The sequence below is a fragment of the Xenopus laevis genome, chromosome 8L (genome assembly GCF_017654675.1).
Source record: "Xenopus laevis strain J_2021 chromosome 8L, Xenopus_laevis_v10.1, whole genome shotgun sequence".
NCBI classification, from domain to species: Eukaryota; Metazoa; Chordata; class Amphibia; order Anura; family Pipidae; genus Xenopus; species Xenopus laevis.
In genome coordinates, this window is record NC_054385.1 from 61,187,054 (window position 1) to 61,214,599 (window position 27,546).

A 27,546-nucleotide genomic window follows, 5' to 3' on the forward strand; every position below is an offset into this window, starting at 1 on the left:
GACTACTTTGCTGAGATGGCTGACTACTGTTACTGTTTATCAACAGCCATCTGTCCTTAAAACCCCACAATTCCCTGCACAGATGATTTTAATAAGGAAAGGAACATCACAGTGCAATGCATTGTGGGTTATGTAGTTCCTGCATGCTGTCTGTAAGCTGCGGAGAAGTTGTTACATCTGTGTTTAGTCCCTCCTTCCCTTCCAGGATTTCAAATGATGCAGAATGAGAAGAACTGTTAACCAGCTGGATTTCAGCATAGAAAATGACATTAATCCATACTTTTTGAAGAAACAGGTAACTGTGATGGATATTTTAGGGGTTTAAGTGTTATGTGGTCCTCTTTATCAAATTTTGGTTTGGAAGCCAGAGTTCCCCTTTAAATGAATACATGCTATTTTATTTGGTCTCACTTTATGACATACCTATAAGTAATATCTCTTATTAAGAAAATAATATTATTATTATTATACCAATTGATGCTCTACTCTTAGCAATCTCATTACAATAACATTGATGGCTAATCAGAAATATTATTTGTGTTTTTTAAGCCAATGTTTGCCTCATGATTGTCAGCTGATAAACAGGCAAAAGCAGAAAATGTCCCTAAATGCTCTTGCCTTGGTTTTTAAATTGGTGGTCTAAAATTCAGGATATTTTAACTTATTCCCCAAACTGACCAGATTACATGCAGTAAAAAGAACTATCCATTCCAAGCAGGTCCTTTAAGTAAGCTATGCCCCTATCCAGGTCAGTATTTGCATAATTATGGGTGTTATGTAATAAAAGGTGCAACATTTGCTACAGGTCTAATCACCTATAGCAACAATCACCAGGTAGAATGTATTAATCACCTGTTTCAAAAGCAAATATGTTATTGGTTGCTATGGTCTATTGCACCCAGGCAGTACCTGGGGTAATTGTGCTAATTTGTTAAAGTTGTGCCATTTAGAAATGAATAGTAGCACACACAAAGAAAGCCCTACTGAGAAATCAAAATGGTAATCAAACACTTTTCCTTTTAGCTCATAGTTGGTAGGTATGCATTTTGTATGTACACGAAACTGTCAAAGTCTGTAAAACTCTTATCAGTGAAGATAAAACACAGCTTTAAGTTGTTGAAAGGCTCCTTAAAACATTTTTCACAGAGTCCCATTGACCATTTAGACAATGACAGACTGAAACATTTCTCAGATGAATACAAATTAGGGATGCAGTCCATAGAAAACCAAATCTGACCATTGACTCTAATGGGAAGGATCATCCCGAGAGGAGTCATTGGCTTGTTTCATTATCTTCCAAACTAACTTTTCTAGTTCCTTTCGTGACTTCTGTTCTTCGTCCAACGATTGTTTCATTCTTTTATTCTCCTTTTGAATACAAAATGATCACTTCATAGTTAAAACAATACATTGACAATAAAACAATAAAACCCCTAAAAACATATACATATAGCAGCTATTTATGTCTCCATATGAGATAACCTATTTGTGAAGGACAAAGCTGATACTAGTGAAGCAGGGGCCCAGACAGTAAATTGTTTCCCCTCGTTTCATACAGATGGAGGAAGTATGTGCCATGAGTTCCAGATACATCAGTTTTATAATTCTGCTTTCCTGTGTTTTTTTTTATGCTATTTTATTATCCCTCTTGAACTAAGTAAAAAAACAGCTGAGTTAACAGGGTTAACTGGGCTCGCATTCTTAGCATGGATGTTGGTGTGCATGTTAGTTTGGTTCACTGAAGGACAAACAGAAAACCACAAAGTAAGTTCAGTGTATACTGCATATTCTCACCTGTTTTAGTTCCATGACTTCATCTCGTAATGCATAGACTGTATCTACAAGGCTCCTACAAGAAAGTGTAGATAGATGATTTTTAATACCAATAACACATAGGGAACTTCAACAATACAAGTGAGTCCTGCATTTTAACATTGCAATTTGTTTTGAAAATGAAAGTACCAACTAACAAAGGGATAATCATCTGCATGTCTGAACACAGAGAACATCACATTGTGCTGAAATGTCTTTTTTTATATGTATGTATTTACATATATATTTATTTTCCAAACATACAGAATTGAATATTCAGTAATACATTCATTATGTAGGCTTTAGATGTAGTTGAATATGAATGCTCCACGTTATTGCTATAATTGCAACTCAAGGTTTGGTAGGGATAGGGCTTGGCTTCTGTATTGCTGAAGCTTTCCTATGTTTGTTTCCTGTTAAAGCATTAACCATGAGAAAATCTATCTCAGAGGGTATTGATGGATCTAGATGTGGTTTGCAGAAATGAAAATTTAATATAAGGGTCATCATGCTGAAATAAGAAACCTTCTAAATATAATCAATTAAAGATTCTGTACAGTTTCTGAAATAATCAAGTTTATCTTCACTATTCCTCTCTCAGCATCTGTTCATCTTCATACTGTCTTGCATGAGTTGGGTATCAGATTTTCATTGACAGTTAGATCCAATATACATTTTAGGGGGGGTCCCTTTCCTACCACATTTATTAGAGCTCACTCAAATATCCAACTCCAGCACAAACAATATGTAACACAATAACTGACCTTGGCACAACCCCTGCCTATAGGGAAACAGAGAGTGAGCTCTAATACATCTTCTAGGAAAAAGGAGCCCCCCAAAGGTTGTATTAGACTTAACTGTCATGCAATGCATGAATACAGAATTCAAAGTAACAAATGCAGAGAGAGGAATAGTGAAGATAAACTTGATTATTTCAGAAATGGGCCCGAATTTTTATATAACTTATTTTAATATGATGAAGCTCATATTAAATGTTCATTTTTCACAATAGTTCCCCTTTTAAGATGAATCCAGACAATAGAACATTGGCAGTAGGTATCTGATTATAATGACCAACTTACTTTTCTTCTGAAACTGCTTGGCCATTGGTTCTCTGCTCATTAATTATGAGATTTTCTTCCTCAAGTAGCAACACTTGTGCAACAGAATCTTTACGTGAACCTGCTGAGAAACAAAACTGCTTTACTTTTCCTATCTGAATAAGTAAAATAAGGGGAAAATGTGTTTCAGTCTGTATCTGAGAGGTGTGAATAGTTATTCTGGCATATTCTTAGAAAACTGGAAAGAGACACTGCCTAGTTTCCTGCAGTATATGAGTCACCTCTCCTGGCTTTGCCCATAATTGAATCTTATAGAAACCACACTACCTAGTAATCTACAGAACAACTTCATTGCACAGTGGCTCATTAGCAATGGACACCAAGCTGGACAAATCTGCAAGGGGTTTGCATGTTCTCACTGTACATCTATGACGTTCCTCTGGGAATCCCACACTACAAAAACACACAGGCAGATCTCCTGATAAAATTAAACCTATTTTGTTTTATGATTCATATATGTATATGCCACTGTGGAATAGATTTATGTGAATTATGTAAAGTTCTGTGTAACAGCACAATATCAAAAGGATACAAATCCTAATCAAGCATGTTCCTGCCTTTGCAGCTTATTACAAAGTTTCCCTTAAAATCAATACAAAGGAATAGACACACCAAACATATGCAGTGATATATGAGTTTAATGACGTGAAAAAGGCAGAAGCCAATGGTTCTGATATCAGTGTCATGCACAAGTTAATTAAGAGGTTGTTCACTTTTGATTTAACTTTTAGCATGATGTAAAGAGTGATATTCTGAGACAATGGCAGTTGGCTTTCATGTTTTATTATTTGTGTTTTTTGAGTTATTTAGCTTTTTATTCAGCAATTCTCCAGTTTGGAATTTCAGCAATCTGGTTGCTAGGGTCCAAATTACTTAAGCAAGCATGCATCTATTGAAATGTGAGGCTGGAATAGGAGAGGACCTGAATAGAAAGACGAGTAGTAAAAAGTAGCAATAACAGTACATTTGTAGCTTTACAGCGCATTTAATTTTTAGACGGTGACCCCCCATTTGAAAGCTGGAAAGAGTCAAAAGAAAAAGGAAAATATTTTAAAAAAACTATAAAAAAAACCAAACAATGAAATGAAAATTAAAAAATTGCTCAGAACTGGCCATTCTATAAAATACTAAATGTTAATTTAAAGGACATGTAAACCTTCCCCCCAACAAAATTTTAATCAGTGAACAGCCTCTTTGAAATCTTTAGATACCTGCCACTTTGGTTGTTAAAAGGTTAACAGTAAGGCTGCAGCATCCCCTTAACCACTTCCAATTTCTTCTCCTCCTCTAACCCTCTGCCCCCTCCCTCAGGAATAGTTGGCTAATGCGCATGCTCAGTTCTTCTCAGCTCAGATTAGTAAACACTCTCCAGTCTAACAGCCAATGAAGAGATAACATTGCTTGTTCCGATCTGATAACTCTAGCTGTCTGATCCTAATTTGTTCTCCTAACCACCTCTCCTGAGCTCAGCTTAACCATTACAGTGCTCAATCCCAGCAAAACTTTCTATCAAAGTATGTTGTGCCTGTGTAAACCTGCATTCTGCATTTTATGAACTTTACAGCATAAATGTCCTGTTTGCACATGTCAATGTTACTGATGATGTGTCAGAGGGAAAATGGCTGCCGGGTGAAAGCTGCTATTTGTTTTAGGACAATGTGATGGTGCTGGCAAATGGAGGGGGTTAAGCAGTACAAATGATGTGGCTTTGGTGGGGAAGATATGCCCAACTTATATACATGGTAGGGAATTGTAGGCTTTACATGCCCTTTAAAGGTGAACTGCCCTTTAAAGGAGAATTCAACCTGTAAGGAAAAAAACCCCGCACCCCCCACCCCAGGTACACATCCCTCCCTCCTCCCCCCAGGCTAACTACCACCCCCCTCCCAGGGAAATGCCCCATACTCCATACTTACCCCTCAGTGCTGATTCTTCCAGCATAGTTGCACACACCCATCTTCCGGCTCCTCTGTAAGCTGACTGAGAGATCTGCAATTTCCGTGTTATTCCACGCATGCGAAGTTGTCGCAAACCGGCAAACTGCTCCAACTACAGATCTCTCAGTCAGCTTACAGAGGACGCAGAAGATGAATGCGTGGAACTCCGCTGGAAGAATATGTGCAGAGGGGTAAGTATGGAGTATGGGGTATTTCCCGGGGGGGGGTAGGTACCCTGGGGGAGGAGGGAGGGAGGTGTACCTGGGGTGGGGGGTATGGGTTTTTTTCCCCACAGGTTGAATTCTCCTTTAAGCAATTTCTATATTAAAAAAATAAGTCAGGCCTCTGAAGCACACTGGCAGGGAACAACAATAATGGAACTGTATAATTTAGTGCAAAAGCGATATTTTGCATCTCAAATATCAATGCAATAAACAAATTGCACATTAGGTTTATTAGGAAACGTCATGTAAATCAGATTTAAAGAAACTTTCACAAAATGTTAAACTAATTATCCACAGTCCCAGACAGACATGTAACACTCACTTGCGCTCATTCATTGGTTGCATTGCAGAACAAAAAATACACAAGCATTTATTTGGGTAGTTCACTTGGGACATAGGGGCAAATTTATTAACGTCCGAAAATTCGCCAGCGACGGCGTTGCTCACAGCGCAACACTTCGCACAACGCTATTTCACTAAAATCCGAAGTTGTGTCCAGGGTGCTGAACGCTGGCAAAGTTGCGTTAGCGCTACTGCGCCAAGCAAAGCTACTCTAGCGTTGGCTAATTTGCATACGGCAGGAAGTTAAAGTTGAATGGACGTATATGTTGCAGCAAATACATTACACTACACAAGCCCGGGAAACCTTAATAAAAGAAAATAGAGTTGTTATATTGCCCTACACCTGTGCCCAGTATATAGTTTATGTGCCATATGTTAGGAAATGTAGGGGGGAAGCCGGTTACCCCAAAAAAAATGTACGCTCTTTTTCAGCCTATAACCCTGAAAAAGGAAAAGATGCCAGCGTATTTTGAGACTTAGAAAAATTTTGACCTATTTTTTGAGGAACTCCTATCTATTCTATTGCACTCAGCCTGGTCTGAGATGGCGAAGCCAAGTCTGGCGCAAGAGATAACGTTCAGTACAATCCGCATCTTAGTGAATTTTCGTAGGTACGTCCATTCGACAGAGCACAAATTCGCCAGGCGTTAGGGAGTGAAGTACCGCTAGTCTATCTCCTTAACTAGCGAAGTTACGACAGCGAACGTTAGTAAATCGATGAAGTACTGAAATTATGTTGCACTGGTGAATTTTAGCCCCGCTTTAGTCACTTCGCCCTTTAGTAAATTTGCCACTTAGAGTGATAAGCTTCCTATATTGACCTATACAATAGTGCCTTCTGGACAAAAAGTGACAAAACACTAAAGGGTGCCCTGTTCAATATTACTATATCTTAATCTTCTAGTGACAAAACCAAGGAACCCTCTCTCACTTCCCAGGACACCTTGCACTCACTTTAGTTATGCTATTCTTCAGGTGATGTGTGAGTTTGTGCATGTGTGAATATACAGGAGAATGAGACTGTACATGTATACCTTGCAGCCACTTTAGCTAACGGAGAAAGATATGGAACAAAAAGAACAGTTGTAACTATCGCTGTGATTATAAAAAAAAGCTGCATCCCTCTAGTTGCCAAAACTGCTGATGAAAAGATATTCTTGCTTCCTGTGTATGCACAAACAAGCAGATTAAGATCTGTCTTGCTTTTGTAGACAAAGAAACTTTCTCCAAGTTAACTCTTTCACATGTGAATGTATTTCATGTCAGTTCAGCTTAAGAAATGCTTGAAAAATCTTATTAGTGGAACAATGCATTTACTACACAGTCTAGTTATCTCATCTTTTAAAGCATAATAAGGCATATCCCTGTGTGAGTAATGCAGCCGGGGCAATTTAACAGCAACACCAATGTACTTTTTCACCAGATCTAAGCATTCACCCCCAAATTTGAATATCAGTGACCAATGCAACCCCATTAATTGAAAGCTTTTGTGGGCAGGGCCCTCCAATCCAATTTTTATTCCAATTTCATCAACTATTGACCCCATGGACACTTTTTACTGCCTCCAACAGGGCTCCTCCTCTGTTTGCTATACACGATAAGACATGGAATGAGGGAGAGCCAGTTAAGAGCTGTTAATGGCAATTGAAAGAGCAATACCATAAGATACCATAAGTCTAAGGTAGCATAGGTATTCTCTGTGCCCTTTAAATAAGTAGTAAAGAATACAGTGAAAGCAACACTACCACTAGAGAGCCTACATAGATGAACTCTGTCTCTATAGTTGCCTATACATACAAGACTGCTTATAGACTGTTAAAGCTAAAAATGTTCTACATTCTCCCCTCTTTATTTCCTAGTAGAGTAGTTCTGTAAGCCTTTTTACCAGCTCTCTAAACTTGTACAATTTGATTTTGTAATAGCTGGAATTTCTCTGCTGCTGCACGTATGAATTATGCCTGTAAGGTTAAATCTTGCCTTTATTAAACACAGCAGATCAATATTTTCCTTTTTTCCAAACGTTCAATAATTCTACTGTCAGTAACTGTATGTGAAATTAGAGACATAACCATTGTACTTACCAGAACAATGGCTTTGCTGGAATCCTGCACCAGTGCAATATGCCTCTATCACTTTGAGAATTTGTGCATCTTCTTCTAAAGCAACAGTGCCTTGGAAAAAATATGCAAAGAAAAGATGGCATATAAATAAAATCTTCCATCAGTTTAACGTTCAATATACTAGCAACCAGACAGTGTTTAGAATGAGAGACTGGAACATGAATAAACAGATAAGTAATAAAAAGTAACAATGACTATAAAATGGTAGCCTTACAGAGCAATCATGTTTTGCCTTCTTGGGTTAGCTAAGAATTAATGTAGACTCATTTACCCACAAAAAAAATCAACAAAATATATATCATGGGGAAGCTAAAAAAATTAAAACAGTTGACCTCTCATAGGAGTATCCAAAAGGCAGTCAACGTGGAGATTAGCTATGATGTTAATAGTGTGTAAATCCAAGCAATAATATGTACGTGGGAATTTTGAGTAGGAAAAAAACTTGTTCTTTTACTAAATTAGTATACTTTAGCTGCTACCTCAGACACCACATACTTTTCCTGAAACCAGAATCATCATCTGAAGGCTTTCTTTCTGTTTTTCGTTTTGGAAGAAACTTCTTCACGTTTTTTGGGCTTTTGCTGGAATCCTAAAGAAATCAAGAATTAATGTAGAGCATGAAACATCAGACTTTCTTTCCGATTAATCAAGCCAAGCATTTGCTCTTCAAACACAGTAAAAATCTGCAAGCTTAAATGAAAATAAAACAGATCTGTTTTTGTAAGCAAGACATTTCAGTGCAAAAAAATGCTAGTGTAGAGGAAAAGTATTTATGCTTGCTGTGACTTTTTTAAGTGTTAGTTATTGATATTCTTTAACACGCAAAAGAATCAGTCTTTATGTATCCACCAGTATAAGCTTACATTATAATAAATGTGCACTGTGCCTTTGTTATCTTTATTCATGGGCTGAAATGTTATACTATTAATTAAGCAGAACCTAGGTTAAACAATCTTCAGCTTAAATTAGGCTCTTGTTGAACTAGCTGTCACCTTCTATGAAGAATTGACACTCTCAAGAAGGAAAGAGCAAGTGCCTAGCAGCCTATAAATAGAAGGCAAACAGTCTAATAATCTGTGGGATGCATGAAGTCTAGGTGGCAGAGTCTGCTCAGGCTGAGGTCCAAGATGCCTAGATGTCTGCATGTTCCATATTCCCCACCCTCGCTGTAATAATACAAGAGATAGCAGATGGTAGAAATCAAACTAACAAAACTGAAAGCATTAGTCTTGGTGAGGACACATAGCAGCAAGCAGGCAGGAAAGTGCAAGGTGCACCACCAAGCAACAAACCAACATTTACAAGGGTCAACCTTCCAATAAGTTAGGTGGCTTATAGAGATGTCGCGAACTGTTCGCCGGCGAACTTGTTCGCGCGAACATCGGGTGTTCGCGCTCGCCGGAAGTTCGCGAACGTCGCGCGACGTTCGCCATTTTGGGTTCGCCATTGTTGGCGCTTTTTTTGCCCTCTCACCCCAGACCAGCAGGTACATGGCAGCCAATCAGGAAGCTCTCCCCTGGACCACTCCCCTTCCCTATAAAAACCGAAGCCCTGCAGCGTTTTTTCACTCTGCCTGTGTGTGCTGAAGAGATAGTGTAGGGAGAGAGCTGCTGCCTGTTAGTGATTTCAGGGACAGTTGAAAGTTTGCTGGCTAGTAATCGTTTTGATACTGCTCTGTTATTGGAGGGACAGAAGTCTGCAGGGGTTTGAGGGACATTTTAGGTTAGGTAGCTTTGCTGGCTAGTAATCTACCTTCTACTGCAGTGCTCTGTATGTAGCTGCAGTGGGCAGCTGTCCTGCTTCTGATCTCATCTGCTGACTGCTGCAATAACAGTAGTCCTTGTAAGGACTGCTTTTATTTATTTTTTTGTTGTTTTACTACTACTACTACTACTACTACTATAAGAGCCCAGTGCTATTAGTCTAGCAGTGTTGGGAGTGGGACTGGTGTGCTAATCTGCTGCTCCTAGTAGTTCAGCAGCACCAACTTTAATTTTTTTTTTTAATATTCATTTTTTTTTATTTTACTTTTTTTATTTTACTACCGCTGTAGTAGTGTATAAGTTGACCTTTTAGGCATTATTTGCCCTGTAGGCATTATTTGCACACTGTTTCTTCAACCCGCCATCGAGCTGTGTGACCTTGTTCCCATTCTGTCTAAATATCCATAATATTACCGTCTCCAGAAAAAACACCAAACAATGCCTACAAGGTCAACGTATGGCAGTTGTTTAAAGAGAACAGTAGATTACTAGCCAGCAAAGCTACCTAAGCTAAAATGTCCCTCAAATCCCTGCAGACTTCTGTCCCTCCAATACAGAGCAGTATCAAGCAGATTACTAGCCAGCAAACTTACTATCATCTGTCCCTGAAATCACTAACAGCTCTCCCCCTACACTATCTCTTCCAAGCACACACAGGCAGATTTTTCAGATACATTTTTGCCCTTGATCCCCCTCTGGCATGCCACTGTCCAGGTCGTTGCACCCTTTAAACAACTTTAAAATCATTTTTCTGGCCAGAAATGTCTTTTCTAGATGTTAAAGTTCGCCTTCCCATTGAAGTCTATGGGGTTCGCGAACCGTTCGCGAACCGCTCGCATTTTTGCGCAAGTTCGCGAATATGTTCGCGAACTTTTTTTCCGACGTTCGCTACATCCCTAGTGGCTTATGACATCTTGGGTAGTCTCAAATTGACACCCTGAACCTATTGCATTCTGATAGAAGAAGATGATACTCTTAAGGTGAGGGGATCGTAACTGTAATACAAATGGATTTTCTGATCTATAATATAATCGGACATGTATCAATAATGCAGTTAGTTGTGGAACAAACCCAAGGCAGCAAGTTGACTGCAATACTCTTTATTGGGAGGTAGAGTTACATAGTTACATAGTTAAATTGGGTTGAAATTTTTAATTTACTTAATTAATTAAATTCTATATACCCATACCTATACTAACTATAGAGCTTAGTATCACAATAGCCTTTGATATTATGTTATTACACAACATGTTTCGGGCGGAGCCCTTTGTCAAGTGTAAACTTGACAAAGGGCTCCGCCCGAAACATGTTGTGTAACTCTTCCTCCCAATAAAGAATATTGCAGTCAACTTGCTGCCTTGGGTTTGTTCCACAACTAACTGCATTATTAATACATTGATTTGGGATATCGAACACAGGATAACCCGTGGAATTAAACCAACAAAGACTTTTGGAGAGCCGCACCCATTCCTTTATTTGATATAATAGGACATGATTTCTGTTCTATAGAGACAATAGAAGGTATAAAGTTCTCCGATATGACAGATGTGCAATGCAATTCCCTGCATTTCAGAATATACAAAGCACCGGTTGGGCACTGAAGATGCCCTACCCAAAGTAGAGACTAAAAACTAGCTGAGTAAGGATGACTGACATTGCTGAATTGTTGTTTAAAAGGCCTACCTAATGACTAGGTGGACATGCATTTGAAAATCTATAGTGGAGGTCCAAGGCAAAATTTATGAATTCCATAGCTATCACAAAAAATGCCAGTATTTCAGAGACAGCTATGGTAACAGATACATTTACACAAACATCTCCATGAGATGCATACATGCTCAAGAGAATTCAAATAATTTACAAGAATCACTACACAATACATCAAGCGAGACAATGAGCAAATAGGGGCTTTAATTGAGGCAAACCATTCAGGTGATCAGAAGAATATTTTTATATCTGCAAAGCAATTGCAGTATACCATAACTTTTGCACAAATTATGACCAGATTCATTTTCAAGTTATACCATGTAAAAATCTTAAATAAATGAGTGATAATTTCCCACAAGGGCAATAGAATACAGTATTTACACATAAAATAAGTATCTTTTTAAAGATCAGTAATTTATATATATAAATATATATATATGTATATCCAAGGCAACTTCTTGTATCCTTATACATTCTAGCTAAGGTGCATTATTCCTTCTAACTTGTACAATACCCTAGTTGTTAGCATATATGCAAGGAATAATGTACAACCTGCTGTAAAACACAAGGATAACAAAAGTGACCAACAAGCTCCATGATGATATAAAATGCACAATTCCATGGGCTAAGTACTTTTATACACAGTCATAGAACTCAAAGGTGTCTTCTAATATTCTTGTCTTTTCTAGATTTATATTCGTTTTTTTATTCTATAATATTTAGGGGCCTGTTTACTAACAATAGAATTAAAAATTTTCCATAAAACTCTTTCTCTTTGAAGCTTTTTTAGACCTCGAATTAACGCAAATGAACTCAACTCGAATGGATTCTAATTTAAGAAAAAACTTGAATGTAAAAAGCTCGAATCAGTGTAGTCTGGATGAAGACTATAGAAGTCAATGGGAACTGCTCTGATCCTATTGGACGTTTAAAATGAATTTGGACTTTTAGAGGTTTTCATATTTTTTTCACTAGGAATAGTCCAAAAAATCTAATTTTTAGTTCTTTAGTGCATGTTTTGGTATAAATTTTCCATTCATACTATTAGGGGGTTATTTATCAAGGTCCGAATGTCCGAACCTCAAATAATTTGTGGTTTTCGGATTGATTAAACTCCAAATCCGAAACCCCAGCATCTAAAAGTTCTCGAGGTCCTGTATAAGTCAATGGGGAAGGTCCCAGTGTCTGCGCTGATGTCCATACTGATATCCCATGAGGTTTGTGGTTTTGGTGCAAAAAACTCAGAAAACTGCGATTTTTCCGCATGAACAATTTAGAGTTTTCAGGGAAAAGCTCCGAAGTTTGCCCAACCCTATTTGTTCAGGCTTTTTTCTTCATAAATAAGGTCCATTCGGGCAATCGGAGTTGCTCGGATTTCTAACTTAGAAATACTCAGATAAATTCGGACCTTGATAAATAATCCCCTTTTTGTTTGGATGTTTTAATCATGATTTCAAAAACCTCTAAAATCTGACCTTTGATAAATAGTCTGAGACCCTTTTATTATTTGATTATATTTGATATTATTATTATTTTATTATTTATATATTTATTATTTTATTTAAAGTATTACACCACTAAACATAATACATAAGGATATGTTCAACAGAAATATTTCCATATAATACACAAAAGCCATGAATATCTCCTGATAAACAGTGACTAGTGATGTCATCAGTTATAAACGGTGAGTAGCGATGTCATTTTGGTCACATGACTCACTAAAACTTGTGTTTTATAATAAATAAAGTACCCCTTGTTGAAAAATATGAGGATATTAGAAGTCACCTTGGAGTTCCATGACCTGTATAAAAACACTCAGCCTTCAGGCTCGTGTTTTTATATGGTCATGAAACTCCTTGGTAACTTATAATATCCTTATATTTTACAATAAGGGGTACTTTATTCATTATATATTGTCACATTTATATGTTTATAATTTTTTAGCTGTGACATCGTAACTGCATGAATTTAAATAGCAATGTATTGTATTAAGTTAAGTATGCATTATTTTTGTGCGTACAGCACTGAAATCACAGCAGGGAAATTGTTTTTGTATTTTGTACTGTATGTAAAACATATGGATCTATTAAGAAACAACATGAATATAACACTAGCATTATGTTACATTTTAATAACATGTATAAGTTTGATATCTCACCTACAGCATCTGAAAAAAATGAAGGTGACTTTGGTGATGAATGGAGAGATATGCTCTCTACTTTAATCTCCATATCTGAAAGAGTCTCTAATCCTTATCCTTTTAGAACATTCATGTATTATTAATAGTGTATCTAGCAGGTTTAAAATCGCAGTTTTTTATTATAATCGCATAAAACACACCCGTTACAAAACTCAGCGAGAAGCTTTATGGAAAATTGTTACTGAATGCAAATGTGAATAAAATTTTTATTCTGAACCAGGAATTGAATCATGTTACATTGGTTAAAAACATAAACCAAGAGATATGTTGCAGAAAGCAACTGTTATGGTCGCTGGAATTGATTGCTAACAAAGAAGCATTGCTGCGGAGCACACCCAAAGCAAAGGTCTGCATTTTAGTAATGATACCAAAGACACTGCACTTGTTAACATTACTGAGTTTAAAGCTATGAAGCTATTCCCATTATTATGAAAGGATCAGTGATGCTTAAGACATGTGGAACCACTAATAAATATATGATGGTTAAAATGGTACCTACACACCACAGTATTATGGAAGGCAATGTCAGCTGGAACGGAGGGCTCTTACGTATCAAAAGAGGTGCCAGACCTGATCTAGTCTTCTGGCTACTACAGGCTTGAAAGCCTTATCATAATGAATAAAGGTATAGTCCAGTAATGGTATAGTTATAGTCTCTACTGTGGATTCACAGAGGCTTAAGTTAAAAAAATGAGGCTATCACCAGTAACATAAATATTGTCAGTTTCATAACTCTAGCAATGCCATTGATCCCTCTACTTTCTAAAAAGAAGTGATGTGGCCTTTACACTTGTAGAACGCTTTTAAAATTATGCACATGTACATAAAATCTTTTTCTGGTCCTGTAGACCTTTTGAACACTTAGCAGCAATTACAATTTGCATGATGAGCGAAGTTAAACATTGGCAGAGGTTACAAGACCAGAGTAAACTGTTTTTAAGCATCATTGACCCTTTATGCATTGTGCCAAATGCCTCGGAGGCTGAAGAAAATGTGCAAAACGTTTAGACAGACAAAAAAAGCAACATTGACCTATAAGCAAATTATATTGCACAACTATGGATAGGTGACTACCCTTACCTTAAAGATATAAGACATCCTCTAAAATAAATAAGTAAAGAAAGAATGTGTGAGAGGAAAAAAAAACATATCGACAAGCTACTAACAGTAAAGTCTATAAAATACACGTGCCAACATAATAAGCATAACTTCTTCTTCTGCCATATGATAAAAAACATATGCTGGGCCATGAGTTGCACATCCCTGGTTTAGATACTCTAGAATTAAATTGTGCTTCCCTTAATGCTACTTAATTCTTTGCTTCTTCGGGTGTTTTATATTTTCAGGTTCCGATTCAGATTGTTTTGGAGCATAATAAATCTTGAAAAATTCAAGTTTTTTTTATTCCTCGGCCAGAAATATTTGAGGCTTAATAAATAGGCCCCTATATGTTTAGAGATTAGATTCTTTTGAAAGCCATTTCTCAGGAATTTGAAATTGAATAAGAAACTTTCAAAATAAAATGAAATGTACAGTTCCTGAAATAATGAAGTTACTCTTCACTTGTCCCTGTTTGGTAATTTTTCTCTCTATATGCAGGCTTTGTGCCAGTTTTAAGAAAGATAGCGTTAATTCATCATTGGTGTTCCCATTGCTTCGATGGTTTATGAGAGCTAACTGCATGTAGGGAGACAGACTGTTCACATGGGGGATTGTATAGATGAATTTTCTTATTTCATGAATTGTACAGAATGTTTTATTATTTCATTATTTGCAATGTTTTTTATTTCTGTGGTCCTTTAAAAATGGTGTCTTTAAGGAATTTTTAGAGCACGGCAGGGTGTGACTGTTTTATCAACAACAGGGGTAAAGTAGATATTAGGGGGCAAATTTACTTATGGTCGAATATCGAGGGTTAATTAACCCTCGATATTCGACTGCCGAATTGAAATCCTTCGACTTCGAATATCGAAGTCGAAGGATTAAGCGCAAATAGTTAGATCGAAACGAACGGTTAAATCCTTCGATTCGAAGGATTTTAATTCATCGATTGAACGATTTTTCTTCGACCCAAAAATACTTAGAAAGCCTATGGTGACCTTCCCCATAGGATAACATTGACTTCGGTAGGGTTTTAGGTGGCGAACTAGGGGGTCAAAGTTTTTTTTTAAAGAGACAGTACTTCGACTATCGATATGTCGTAGTCGAAGTAGCCCATTCGATGGTCGACGTAGCCAAAAAAAACATTCGCAATTCGAAGTTATTTTTATTCTATTCCTTCACTCGAGGTAAGTAAATGGGCCCCTTGGTGTACTGGCACATGTATGCTGTAAAAACAAAGCAATGCGTTTGCTGGAGATTTGTCATCATCACCCTTAGGTATATTGCAAAAGACAGCGCAGCCTTTGATATGTTTGTGAGCGATTTCTTGCTTATCTTTACAGATAAGTTTTTTAAAAATTTTTGGGGCTATAGTAAATCTGTCACTATGATCAGAAGATCAAAAGTTCTAAAATATATCAATAAACACACCATTTTAACGGTTTGTTCTCAGTATTGTTTTGTAAAATTTTATAAATGTATTTTATAGCTAAGCTGCTCCAAGCATGTCATGACCCTTAAGATGTTATAAAACAGAATCAGAATCCTCAGCTACTTATCAAAAATTCTGGTAGCTCTCAAATGTTGCAGTGCTGCAGATATGACACATGTTCTTTGGTACTAAAGGTTTTAGGGAAGAAAGTTTGTATTTTACCTAGGGTATTGGGTAGAGCTCTATAAATACAAGGATCAGCAATAAAAGTAGTAGAGAAAAAAGCCTCACTTTACCTCTTTGTAACCTAGTGCGTATGAAGGTCTGAGTGGTGGAGCTGGACGTAGACAACTTAAGGTCCAGGCTTTATAGATTTTAGCTGGTTCCAAAGCTCCTCGTGGAGGTAATGAGTAGTGAGATGGTGAGATCTGTTTTCTATCGGTAAGCTGCAAAAACAAGTGGTTAGATATATCCACATCTGATAAGATTGATAAGTAAAAAAACAAATGCAAATAAAAAACTGTAATACAAACAATTTGCTACGACATACCCTCTTCACCTTCCTTCACTACTGTAAATGCAAACAGCTGTAATGAACAACAGTCCAATGTACTGGGTAGATTATGCATGTTTTGCCATCTCAAAAAGTAATTCATATAAATAGGTGTCTCACTAAAATTAGGAAAGGCAACCCAGATGTAGACGTTGCAGCGAGTTTGATACAGGTCAATTGTATATTAGGCATCAGCAGCTTACCGAAGTCAGTGTCAGAGACTGTGTCTTACACAGCACGGCATGTGAACGGGTTCCTTTGGTGAGACGGTGCAAGTGCTCTAGCCATTCATGACAGTCGTTGTTATTGTTGCAGAAGACAACAATCCTCTCTATCATTGTACCTGAATTGGAACCATGCATTGTGTATATTAGAACCTGCTGAAGAACAACACCCGACTACATTTATCAATCACCATTGAGGTTAAAAATTCATCTCATTCATTCAACTATTTATTTATGAAAACAGGAGAAATGGAAACCAGCATGAATATGCAAAGCAATGTTCATGCACTTTGCAGTTATTTTATAGACTTCCTGCAACAATGTGATCCAGCAAGTAAGCCCAAAAGGAAAAAGTTCTTCTAGCCAACCTTCTCTTAACATCCCATAAGGTTGATATGACATCTAGGGGCACATTTACTAAGCTCGAGTGAAGGATTCGAATGAAAAAAACGTCGAATTGCGAAGTATTTTTTTGGGTACTTCGACCATCAAATAGGCTACTACGACCTTCATCTTCGACTCGAACGATTCAAACTAAAAATCGTTCGACTATTCGACCATTCGATAGTCGAACTACTGTCTTTTTAAAAAATACTTCGACTACATACTTCGGCAGTTTAAACCTACGAGGTGCAATATTAGCCTATGGGGACCTTCCCCAGCCCTTTTCTAAGTTTTTTTTGATCGAAGAAAAATCCTTCAATCGTTCGAATTGTTCGATTCGAAGGATTTATCGTTTGATTGAAGGATTTTTACTTCAATCGATCGATCAAAGGATTTGCGCTAAATCCTTAGAATTCGATATTCGAAGTATTTAACTTCGAGGGTCGAATGCGAGGGTTTATTAACCCTCGAAATTCGACCCTTGATAAATGTGCCCCTTAGAAACGGTCATGTAAAAAAATCTTAGAAAAGCATCTTCTGTAAAATATAACAATGAAACACTAAATGATTACTGCAAATAACTTATGAAATACATATCATGGAAGCTACAACTATTACATGCTCTTATGGTGCGACAAGAATATAGACCTCTACCCTGGTTTGCTCATTTCTTACTTTTAAAAGTATCAGCTCTTGCCTTCTTCTAACAAAAGTCATCAAGTGACACATCTGGGTGTATTCCTTTAGGTTTTCTGGACTGCATTTTTTTATTTTTGTCAATATTATTGCCCATGTAGAGCTACATAAGGTCATTGTGTGGTTTACCATTTTTTTAAAAAAAAAGTCTATTGCAATAATTCTATTGTGAAATAAACACACCTCTAACTCCTCCTCACCACTAAAGGCTCTAAGGACCTTTGGGGATATTTTTATATCTTGTTTTCTTTATTTAGTTTTGTTTTGCAAGATGCAATCTGCAGCCTTCCTCAAAAAAATAGATTTTTACAATACATGACCTAAACAATATCTCTGTCTGACCTTTACAACAGAACCTATCTTGTGCCTTCTAGCTGCTGAAATCTTTCCATCGGTACCTATTATGTAAAGGAACAATAAGTACTTCAGAAAAGCATTTCTCAAAACTTTTTGAACTTCTGTTAGTAGTTTTTATTGTTGGAAAGTTTTACATAGATGCCCGTGACTATACAAACAGGCTTTAACGGATTACTTGATAACATCACTCTGAAGCAGGGAACTGAAACTGAAGAACACATTTTCCTGTGAACTACAAATCTCAACTTCACAGCAATTCGTATGAACTGGGAAAATATAGGGTTTTTGAACAAGGAAGAGCTGCAAGTGTGTGTTAGGCAAATGAAAATTGCAGACTAAGTGGGTTATTTACTAAACTCTGAATGCTAAAATCATTTTTATAAAATTAGACTTTACGAAATCCCTAGGATGGAAAAGTCAGAATCTGAAAATTCGGCATCTCAGACCTGTCAAGGTTGCCTATATGTCAATGGAAGAATTCCCAATGATTTTTTTGATGTGCGCTGGGTTTCGTGCAATACACGAAAAAGTTTCCCGAAAAAAACGTGAAAATCATATGAAAAAATCTGAAAAAACACGATTATATGATTTTTTTTCCCGCAAAGCACATTTTCCAGAAAATGTAATAATAAATAAGCGTAAAAAAACAGAGCGGATCGGATTTTGTAGCAGAAATTATTGAGATAAATTTGGACTTTGATTAATAACCCCCATAGTGTACATGAATGTCCCTTAACAGTAAATTGTATTAAATATGAGTCATTTTTTGGCACATTATTCCCACCGGTAAGCATATCCATACTGTACAGGACACAGATCTGTTCTGTTCAATGAACTGGGCTTGTGTTGAACACACTTTCTGCTTAAAGGAACAATAACACAGAAAAATGAAATTTTTTTAAAGGAATGACAATATAATATAAATGTAATCATGGTTTTTGTTATGTACTGTATTTCAGTAAACAGGACAAAATCTGAAATTGAATGATTAAATATATAATATAAATTTAAACATTGTTTTTGTTATGTCTTTCACTAAACAGGACAAAATCTGAAATTGAAATTAAATTGAAATTAGATTTTTTGTATGAACATATTAAAAACAAATCACAGTCCAATGCAAAGAAAGTACAATACATAAACCTTAACAGCGTAATAGTCAAGATCCTGTGGTTTAGCTGGATAGCCATGCAATGTTTTGATTGAATGCAGGTATGCCACTGGAACCATTGCAGGTTTTAAATTAAAATAACATAATGTTGCTATGGCTAGAATGTGATTTCTTATTTCTGTAGTAATTACAGTTAATAAAAAGGGGAGATTAAAATATAATAAATGTCATTATGTCCAGTAGCCTATATGGTAGCCATGATCACTATATGCTAGTGTTATACAGGTATGGGACCTGTTATCCAGAATGCTCGGGACCTGGGTGTTTCCAGATAAAGAGTCTTTCCGTCATTTGGATCTACATACCTTAAGTCTAATTAAATATCATTTAAACACTTAGCCCAATAGGATTGTTGTGATACCAGTAAGGATTAGATGCATTGAGTACAAGTACTTAGTTGGGATCAAGCTGTATTATTACAGAGAAAAAGGAAATCATTTTCAAAAAATGTGAATTATTTGATTTAAATGGACTATGGGAGATGGCCTTCCCATAATTCAGAGTTTTCTGGATAACAGGTTTCTGGGTAAGGGGTCCTGTACCGGTTATGTGTTACTTGACTCAACAGTTCAGGAGCAGGGTGACCCTGAAATATTTTCTCAGATGTTAGAAACTATAGTATGCTTATAATAGCCACATAGTGCAGTGCAAAAGCAATTTCTAATGAAGGTACAGCCAAGTGACAGTGCTTTACAGAGAATAAACAATAAGCATCACTGTCTCCCCTTAGTTAATTCATAATTCCTCTTGCAGAAGTGGGTTTTCAAAACAAGGTGGATAGTTTGGCAATACTAATCAATGTTGACTCTGGCATTTTCCTTGCTTTGATGGGCAATAATTTGAATGTCTATAACAAACTATATTTGCACTGCATTTTATGGTTTCCATAAAATTGTAAATCTTGTCTTCCCATTCAGACTAAATTGACCATGTTCATAAATTAAATATATTATGGACTATGCTAAGAAATATGTTGTATTCTTTCCTTAAATACCAGTAGTAGTAGTGGAATAACATATTTTGCACATAAGGGGAATTTGCAGGTATTTATCCAAGGGTTATATTCAGAAAAATGTTACCGCAGATATGTAAGATAAGATAATGAGTCACACAACAACACTGTGCTTCTTCAGGAGATCAAATATATGATAGGCACAGGGCAGAGCGGGAAGACTAATCTCACCTGCAATTTCAAAACCATGATTGGTGGTGTCATTCTCTTCTAATTTCACAACTGACATTCCAGTTAAAGGTAATTTCCCCTTAAGAGAGAAAAGAAACAAACAATCATAAACAGCAACCACCAGCTTTTATCAGTAATGCCAATTACCCATCTCACATATTCACATGCAATTTACAAGGCTTCATATTTTATATTACTCAATAATGCATTTGTCATGAGTCCAATCCTGTGATCCCCGACTGAGAACCAATGAAATACATCTCCCAACATAGCAAGAACTATTTTAAAAAGGACTGTTTCACGGTGGGGAATACTTTTTTACTGGTATATGTATAACAAAAAGAGCTTAATTGTCACCATAGACACTTCCCAATATGTGGCCTCTATGCCATGATAGACATTCCTATAGTATAGTTGAAGTACTTGGAACTAAGTGCTGTTTCCAGAATTCTACCTGATAAATGAATCCACTCATCCGTGGGCTAGCAGAAAGCATTAACAGTGCATTTGGAAACAACATGAAATATCGTTCTTCTTTTTCCTAGAAAAGAAACTTGTGTTGAAAGAGAAATATTGAAAAAGTAAACAGTTTGGATATGTACTGTTTAGAGACAAATCCAGCTTTTGAAATTAATGATGCTGAAATATGCAATATATTGGCTGAAATGTTTATGCTTTAAAATGGAGTTACTGATTTTTGTGCAACTTCTCTTAGCACAAGCCCATTATTTGCTCCATCTTCAGTGTAGACTTTGTTAATGGGTTCACTTGTACATTGTTTCCAACTAGTATTGGACTATGTTACTCCCATTTCTAAATATCTCTACTACATGAGTCCTCTTGTCAGTGCCCATAGGGACAGAATATTCAGTTTGACTCTGGGCTATTTGCCTTTAATTCACACACCCAGTGCTACCTCGTATCACACTGCCCATTAAATACATTTTATAAAATTTACTTTACTTAGGGTAGTTGGTTGAAGGGGGTGTTCACCTTCCAACACTGTTTTTCAGTTCAGCTGTTTTCTTTAAGGGGGACCACATGGGACATAACTGTTCAGTGAGTATACAATTGATCCTAAGCATTCAGCTCAAATTCAAAAGCAACAGTTCTGACTCATGTGCCCTCTTCAAGTCACTGATTACTGCTTGGTAACCAATCAGTGGAAACCAAGAGAGCTGCAAAGCAAGAAGTAGTGTTCTGGCTATTATGTTAGACTTCTGCTCACTCCAGCCTTTGTCTATTACCTTTTTGGCTAACTAACTATATTGATTTTTTTTTATTTTGCACAGGCTATATATTTACCCAGTTTTTATTTTTATGCTGAACAATTACTTTGGGTAGATCTACATGGACGATTTCCATGCGATCCGACGCGCTGCACAAAAATAAGGTAAGTTATAGCATTGTCGGGTGGTGTTGCAGCGTTGATCCATCGTGTCGCGTCGGATCAAGGCTGCGACTTCATCCGACATTTCCATTATTAACCTTATTTCTGTCGCATCCGACGTGACGCCTGCGTTTTTGCGCAGCGCGTCGGATCGCACGCAAATTGTCCATGTAGCCTTCCCTAAAACGTAAACTTCAATTTTGGAAAGATGGTAAAAAATAAAACACGGAAAACAACTGAAAACAGTATTTATTTCTGGCGAGCTGAAAACAACCAAACTAAATTTTCTTTTGAAATTGAACAACCCCTTTAATACTGCTAAAAGTTTATTTGAGGCCCATATTTAAGAGTGCATACATTTATTTGATTAGAATAAATGTGAATGTGTCCCATCTGAAAAGGATTTGCAAACATTTACTAAAACTGCATTCAGCAATTGTGAGAACTTAGATGTCGTGCATTTACTATTATGCAGAGGCATTGATCCTGAAATTACATTCTCTAGGTTGTATAATCTGTTTTGCTACAACCCCCCCCCCCAACTGGTGCTTAAGGTTCAACCCCCAACATACCTCTTTTGTTCCACTTTGTACCATAACCTGTGACATGAAGACTAGGGTACCCAAAGTTTTAATATCTTCTCCTTCCCAGCCCTGAATGGGATCTGAAAGAATTTGCAGCTCCAGCTGTTTTCTCTTGCGCACATCTTGGCATTGGGCCTGAAAAGAGCAATACATCACTATAGAAAGCTGAGAAACAGAGGACCTAAGTGCAAATATGGCTTCTTCATCAGAAGGAAAATATGTAGCTTTGAAATTTCATTCATCTACTTTTACTCTCTTGCTTAAACCATAATCAAAATCACAATGTTTCTGCAATGAATCTACAAGACTTTACCACATAAATAGTAAAGTAGTTAAAACTTTTAAAACAGGAATCCTGCAGGATACATAGCTAACAAAAGTCAATGAAACTAAACAATTAAGTCCATTGATTCAATAGCTCAATTGAATCGATTAAAAAAATAAAATCAAGGGGGATTTGTTTTAGTTGACCAGAGATATCTAGTCCAGTTGAACTGGAATAGGACTCCCCCTTCAATTAATACATTTGATCAACCTAACTGCTTCTAATTGAATCCAATTTAATCAAATTCATTATTTTATTTTATTCAATAAATAGCTTATAACTGTGTGATCTTAAAAAAATTGTCTCCCAATTTTCTTTTATTCACATTTGCTCCCCGATGTACAAATTTTATATTTGCTCTTTTTCTTTCTCCCACTATCCTTTAATTTTTTCCTCCTTAATGTTCTCTGAACACTGAACAAAAGAAAAGGTTTGTGCCAGGTAACTCAAAGGATGAGAAAGCAAAGTGTCTCAAATATATTGGTATTCCCTTTTAAAGTGATGGTACCAAGAGGAAATGTTAAGTAAAGGACACACAAGGAACCAGGAACATAGGGCTGCCAACCCCTGTGCATTGCTATAAAAAACAGCAATAGGAAAGACTAAACTCTAACTTAAAGCCAGTCTGTGAGACAGTACAGGGTCTGGCCCCCAAGAAAAAGTTCAGGAAGCTCAACTTTCTTGACTATTTTTTTCAGAGATATTTTATCACTAAAGCTACAACAGCCATAATTCCAATTCACTGGTCTGATCATTATAATAATGGATATAAACCTGTCCTGCAGACAATGGAATTGTTTTTGGATTCCAGTTTTTGAAAACTGGCTTAGCAACTGATCTATAACTTTGCAACTAAACCAAAGATCTAGATGTGATGGGTAACAACATACCAGTAAGTCTCATAATACTAGTATTCCACAGGATGAAAAATATAAAGCTTAAAGGGATACTGTCATGGGAAAAAATTTTTTTTTCAAAATGAATCAGTTAATAGTGCCTCTCCAGCAGAATTCTGCACTGAAATCCATTTCTCAAAAGAGCAAACAGATTTTTTTTATATTCAATTTTGAAATCTGACATGGGGCTAGACATTTTGTCAATTTCCCAGCTGCCCCAAGTCATGTGACTTGTGCTCTGATAAACTTCAATCTCTCTTTACTGCTGTACTGCAAGTTAGATTGATATCACCCCCCTCCCTTTTCCCCCCAGCAGCCAAACAAAAGAACAATGGGAAGGTAACCAGATAGCAGCTCCCTAACACAAGATAACAGCTGCCTGGTAGATCTAAGAACAGCACTCAATAGTAAAAACCCATGTGCCACTGAGACACATTCAGTTACATTGAGAAGGAAAAACAGCAGCCTGCCAGAAAGCATTTCTCTCCTGGTGCAGGCACACATCACATGATTTGGGGCAGCTGGGAAATTGACAAAATGTCTAGCCCCATGTCAGATTTTAAAATTAAATATAAAAAAATCTGTTTGCTCTTTTGAGAAATGGATTTCAGCGCGGAATTCTGCTGGAACAGCACTATTAACTGATTCATTTTGAAAATTTTTTTTCCCATGACAGTATCCCTTTGACAACATATGTCTCTAAATACTTGCCAGGAATACTTTACAGTACATATTTGTCTTTTAGACTTTTTACATTTAAACTCCTCAATTTTAATTTGGTATGGCTTAATAAAAATATAAAAATTATTAGCCACAGTTTCAAGAATTCCTTCGAAATCCCAACCTAACTGTCTTTTAATTGACCCTGTGTTTGTAGGCATATCTAGGATGGCAGCTAGGCATCCCCAAAACTTACCATAAATGGTCTTTAGCTCGGGTACACCAACCACTGCTTTGGTTGCCCTATCCCTACATACTGCTATTCACTGCCTTAGATGAATGCTATGGAATCACTGGTGAGCTGCAAACTATGGTATTAATTTTTTTGCTGTTTCTAGCCATGAAACTGTTCAGCTTTATCTTTCCTATGGATCCTCTGAACCTGATGACTTATAGTAAAGGTGCCCCACAGTGCTGCTTTATACATTTGCCAGTTCTCCTGACGACTGAAGAAACCATAGCAGCACAATTATAAATATAATAAGAAATGTTAATTACCAAAACGTGAAATGAAAGATAAGATACATAAAAAGATCATCATCTTAATATACTTTATAGTTATTATTTAAGAAAAAACAAGTCTATGAATTACTGCAAAGTAACCACCTAAAACAACACTTGCTGACTGAGTGTGAATTCAACATGCCCCAGCATTTTGGTTTTATTCTCTGTGAACATGAAACTTTAACAAAAAAGCTTCCGTGGCTTTGATGCATCACAAGGGAAAGGAAATTCAACCTCATGTGGAGGGAACGCAAAATCTGCTTTGATTAAAAGGGACAATCCCTACTGGGATACAAAGCATGTTAATACCGCACTATGACAAATAAGTTGCAAGTCATTTACTCACATTTTTTAACCAAATCTACACCAAAATGTTCATATTTGCTGTACAAGACAAAGACCTAAAGGGGCTTGACACATTGTGATATCAGCAGGTTCAAGAAGAGGTTACAGTAGTCATGCAACCCCCCTTTATTTTTTAATTGCTTCTTTTAAAAACTACTAGGTGGGTGATGTTTGACTTAGCAGGAACAGATTTGTGCCATGAATTATGCTTTTCTAAGCACATTAAATGTTGGCGACAAATTGAAAGTTGTTAACACTGCTTAATAACTTTAGATGTTGTGTCATAACCTCTCCGAGTCCTAGCTTCTATCTGACTATGGATGCTTTCTCTAGGCTCAGCAGCATGGAGACACTGTAGTTAGCATTGCTGTTTTACAACACTGGAGTCTGTGCTTCAAATCTGAATAGAAGATCTGTGTAGACTCTGTATGTTCGCCCTGTGTTTGTGCATAATTCCTGGTATGTTGACTGGCTTCTCACAAAACTACCATGAATAGGAGTAAGTCATGAAACATTCTCTGTAAAGTGCTGTTGAGTATGTTGGCACTATAGTAACGATACTTATACTTGATAAAAAAAACACTTTAAACATGATGGTTAAAAAGATAAGTAGTCTCTATGAAAGAGGGACACTAACTAAGGGGTTGATACAACTAGAAGGCCCAACGCAGTAAATGGAGCTTTAACTGTAACTAATCTTTTCATGAGCTAAATTGGATAAGTGTTGAAATGCAAAGGGACAGGGGTGATTTGGAACAAAACAATCTGAAATGCTCTGCTGTACATACCGTAGCCATCAAGGACTGTTAACTGTAAACTAAACATGACTGGTCCCATTTTCACATTGTATTACAGTTCTTGTAGTAAATGAGACACCACACTCAACTGGAAAAGGCTGAAAAGTTCCCCAGAATACTGTACTAGATCCACCATCCACTATCACTGCCTTACTCTATTTAAGGGCATCATGCCATAAAAACAAACATATTTTATTTGTGCATGAATAATACTAATTATTGCTGGAGGAAAAGGTTACATTCATTTAATGTAAAGATCATTTTAAAATAAACATGTCTCTTGCTAGTTAATAGAGTGTATTAACGTTTTTCCTGTAAACAACATTACCCCTAATTGCGAAAACTCTCAGGATTAGCAATTTACCTAAGCAACAAGCTTGCTTTGTATTTATTGAGCCCCTCTGTTTAAATTGCAGTACATCCAAAGCAGTAACCAACTATTTTCAGTCTATGAGGTTTAAGTGTCTTTTTTCAAAATGATTTTGTCATAAACAGATTACCTGTATCTTCCATAAAAGTCTAAACTGTAGCCTTTAGAATGCATTCCAGCTCTTGAAAATTAGGGGCCGATTTATGAATGCTTGAGCCTTTTGGCTACTAAAACTATACACAACATCCTAAACTCTCTTGTGGTTTCTTCATTTGAATACCTAGGCTTCCTACCGATTGGGGATTTTTCCCCCAGAAAAAAAAAATAAAAAGCTTTACAAGTCTTAGGAACCAAACTTTTTATTTTTTCGAGAAAAAAAAATTGACAGGAAGCCGAGGTATTTGAATGTAGAAACAATGCGAGAGTTTAGGAACTCATGTGTAGTCTTAGTAGCCGAATGCTCTAAGCAATGGGCATTCCTTATTCTTTAAACAGTCCTATGATTATTATTTCATCCTACACTACAGCAAACCAGTTCTTTCAAATGCTAAGAGAATAGATACATTTTTCCATTATGTAATTATTTTATCATAAGCAACGGTGAACTGCTACATCATCACTTAATAACAGAAGTCCATGCAAGACCATACTTTAAGGATGCTATTTAGCAGATCAGACAATTTGGTGAGTAAGGCAGATAGGATATTATGCTCTCTGCTGTTAAAGGGTTTATTCACTTTTGAGTTACATTTTTAGTATGATGTATTATTTGTGGTTTTTGAGTTATTTGGCTTTTTATTCAGCAGCTCTCCAGTTTTCAGTTTCATCAATGTAGTTGCTAGGGTCCAAATTACCCTAGCAACCATATACTGATTTGAACAAGAGACTGGAATATGAATAGGAGAGAACTTGTATAGAAAGATGAGTAATAAAAAGTCGCAATAACAATACATTTGTAGCCTTACAGAGCATTTATTTTTTAGATGGGGTCAGTGACCCCCATCTAAAGCTGGAAAGAAGAGAAAGGCAAATAATTTAAAAAAAACGTAAAAACTATAAAAAATTAAAATGTTTGTACAATTTGCCATTCTATAACATACTAACAGTTAACTTAAAGGTGAACTACAGGAGTTGTACCCTTTTGCTCCCCTTGGTGTGTTTACAGCTGATGCCAAAACATAACTATTATCCTTATCCTCTACTGAAAACTTACTGACACGGATTCATGAAAAAAAATCCAATTTTTATAGCCTCTGAAATTGCATCAATTTCATTTGTTTTTTTG

The 27,546-nt window shown here is 36.6% G+C and overlaps 1 protein-coding gene across 5 annotated transcripts in view; it reads right to left on the minus strand.

Annotated features, from left to right (window-relative positions):
- Positions 1–212: 212 nt before the first annotated feature.
- The window catches only part of arhgef6.L (Rac/Cdc42 guanine nucleotide exchange factor 6 L homeolog), a 64,796-nt gene continuing 37,462 nt past the window's right edge, over positions 213–27,546 (minus strand). For 2 of the 5 annotated variants that reach the window (XM_018230026.2, XM_018230030.2), the window contains exons 12-22: positions 22,293–22,439; positions 20,785–20,871; positions 20,331–20,409; positions 16,519–16,658; positions 16,059–16,208; positions 14,310–14,330; positions 8,052–8,145; positions 7,518–7,607; positions 2,895–2,997; positions 1,795–1,849; positions 213–1,368 (exon numbers count right to left, since the gene is read on the minus strand). In XM_018230026.2, the coding sequence (XP_018085515.1) occupies positions 1,246–1,368; positions 1,795–1,849; positions 2,895–2,997; positions 7,518–7,607; positions 8,052–8,145; positions 14,310–14,330; positions 16,059–16,208; positions 16,519–16,658; positions 20,331–20,409; positions 20,785–20,871; positions 22,293–22,439 (1,089 nt within the window). In that variant the 3' untranslated portion in view covers positions 213–1,245. The remainder of the gene's footprint in view (positions 1,369–1,794; positions 1,850–2,894; positions 2,998–7,517; positions 7,608–8,051; positions 8,146–14,309; positions 14,331–16,058; positions 16,209–16,518; positions 16,659–20,330; positions 20,410–20,784; positions 20,872–22,292; positions 22,440–27,546) is intronic. The other 3 variants (XM_018230027.2, XM_018230029.2, XM_018230028.2) reach the window with 3 other exon arrangements.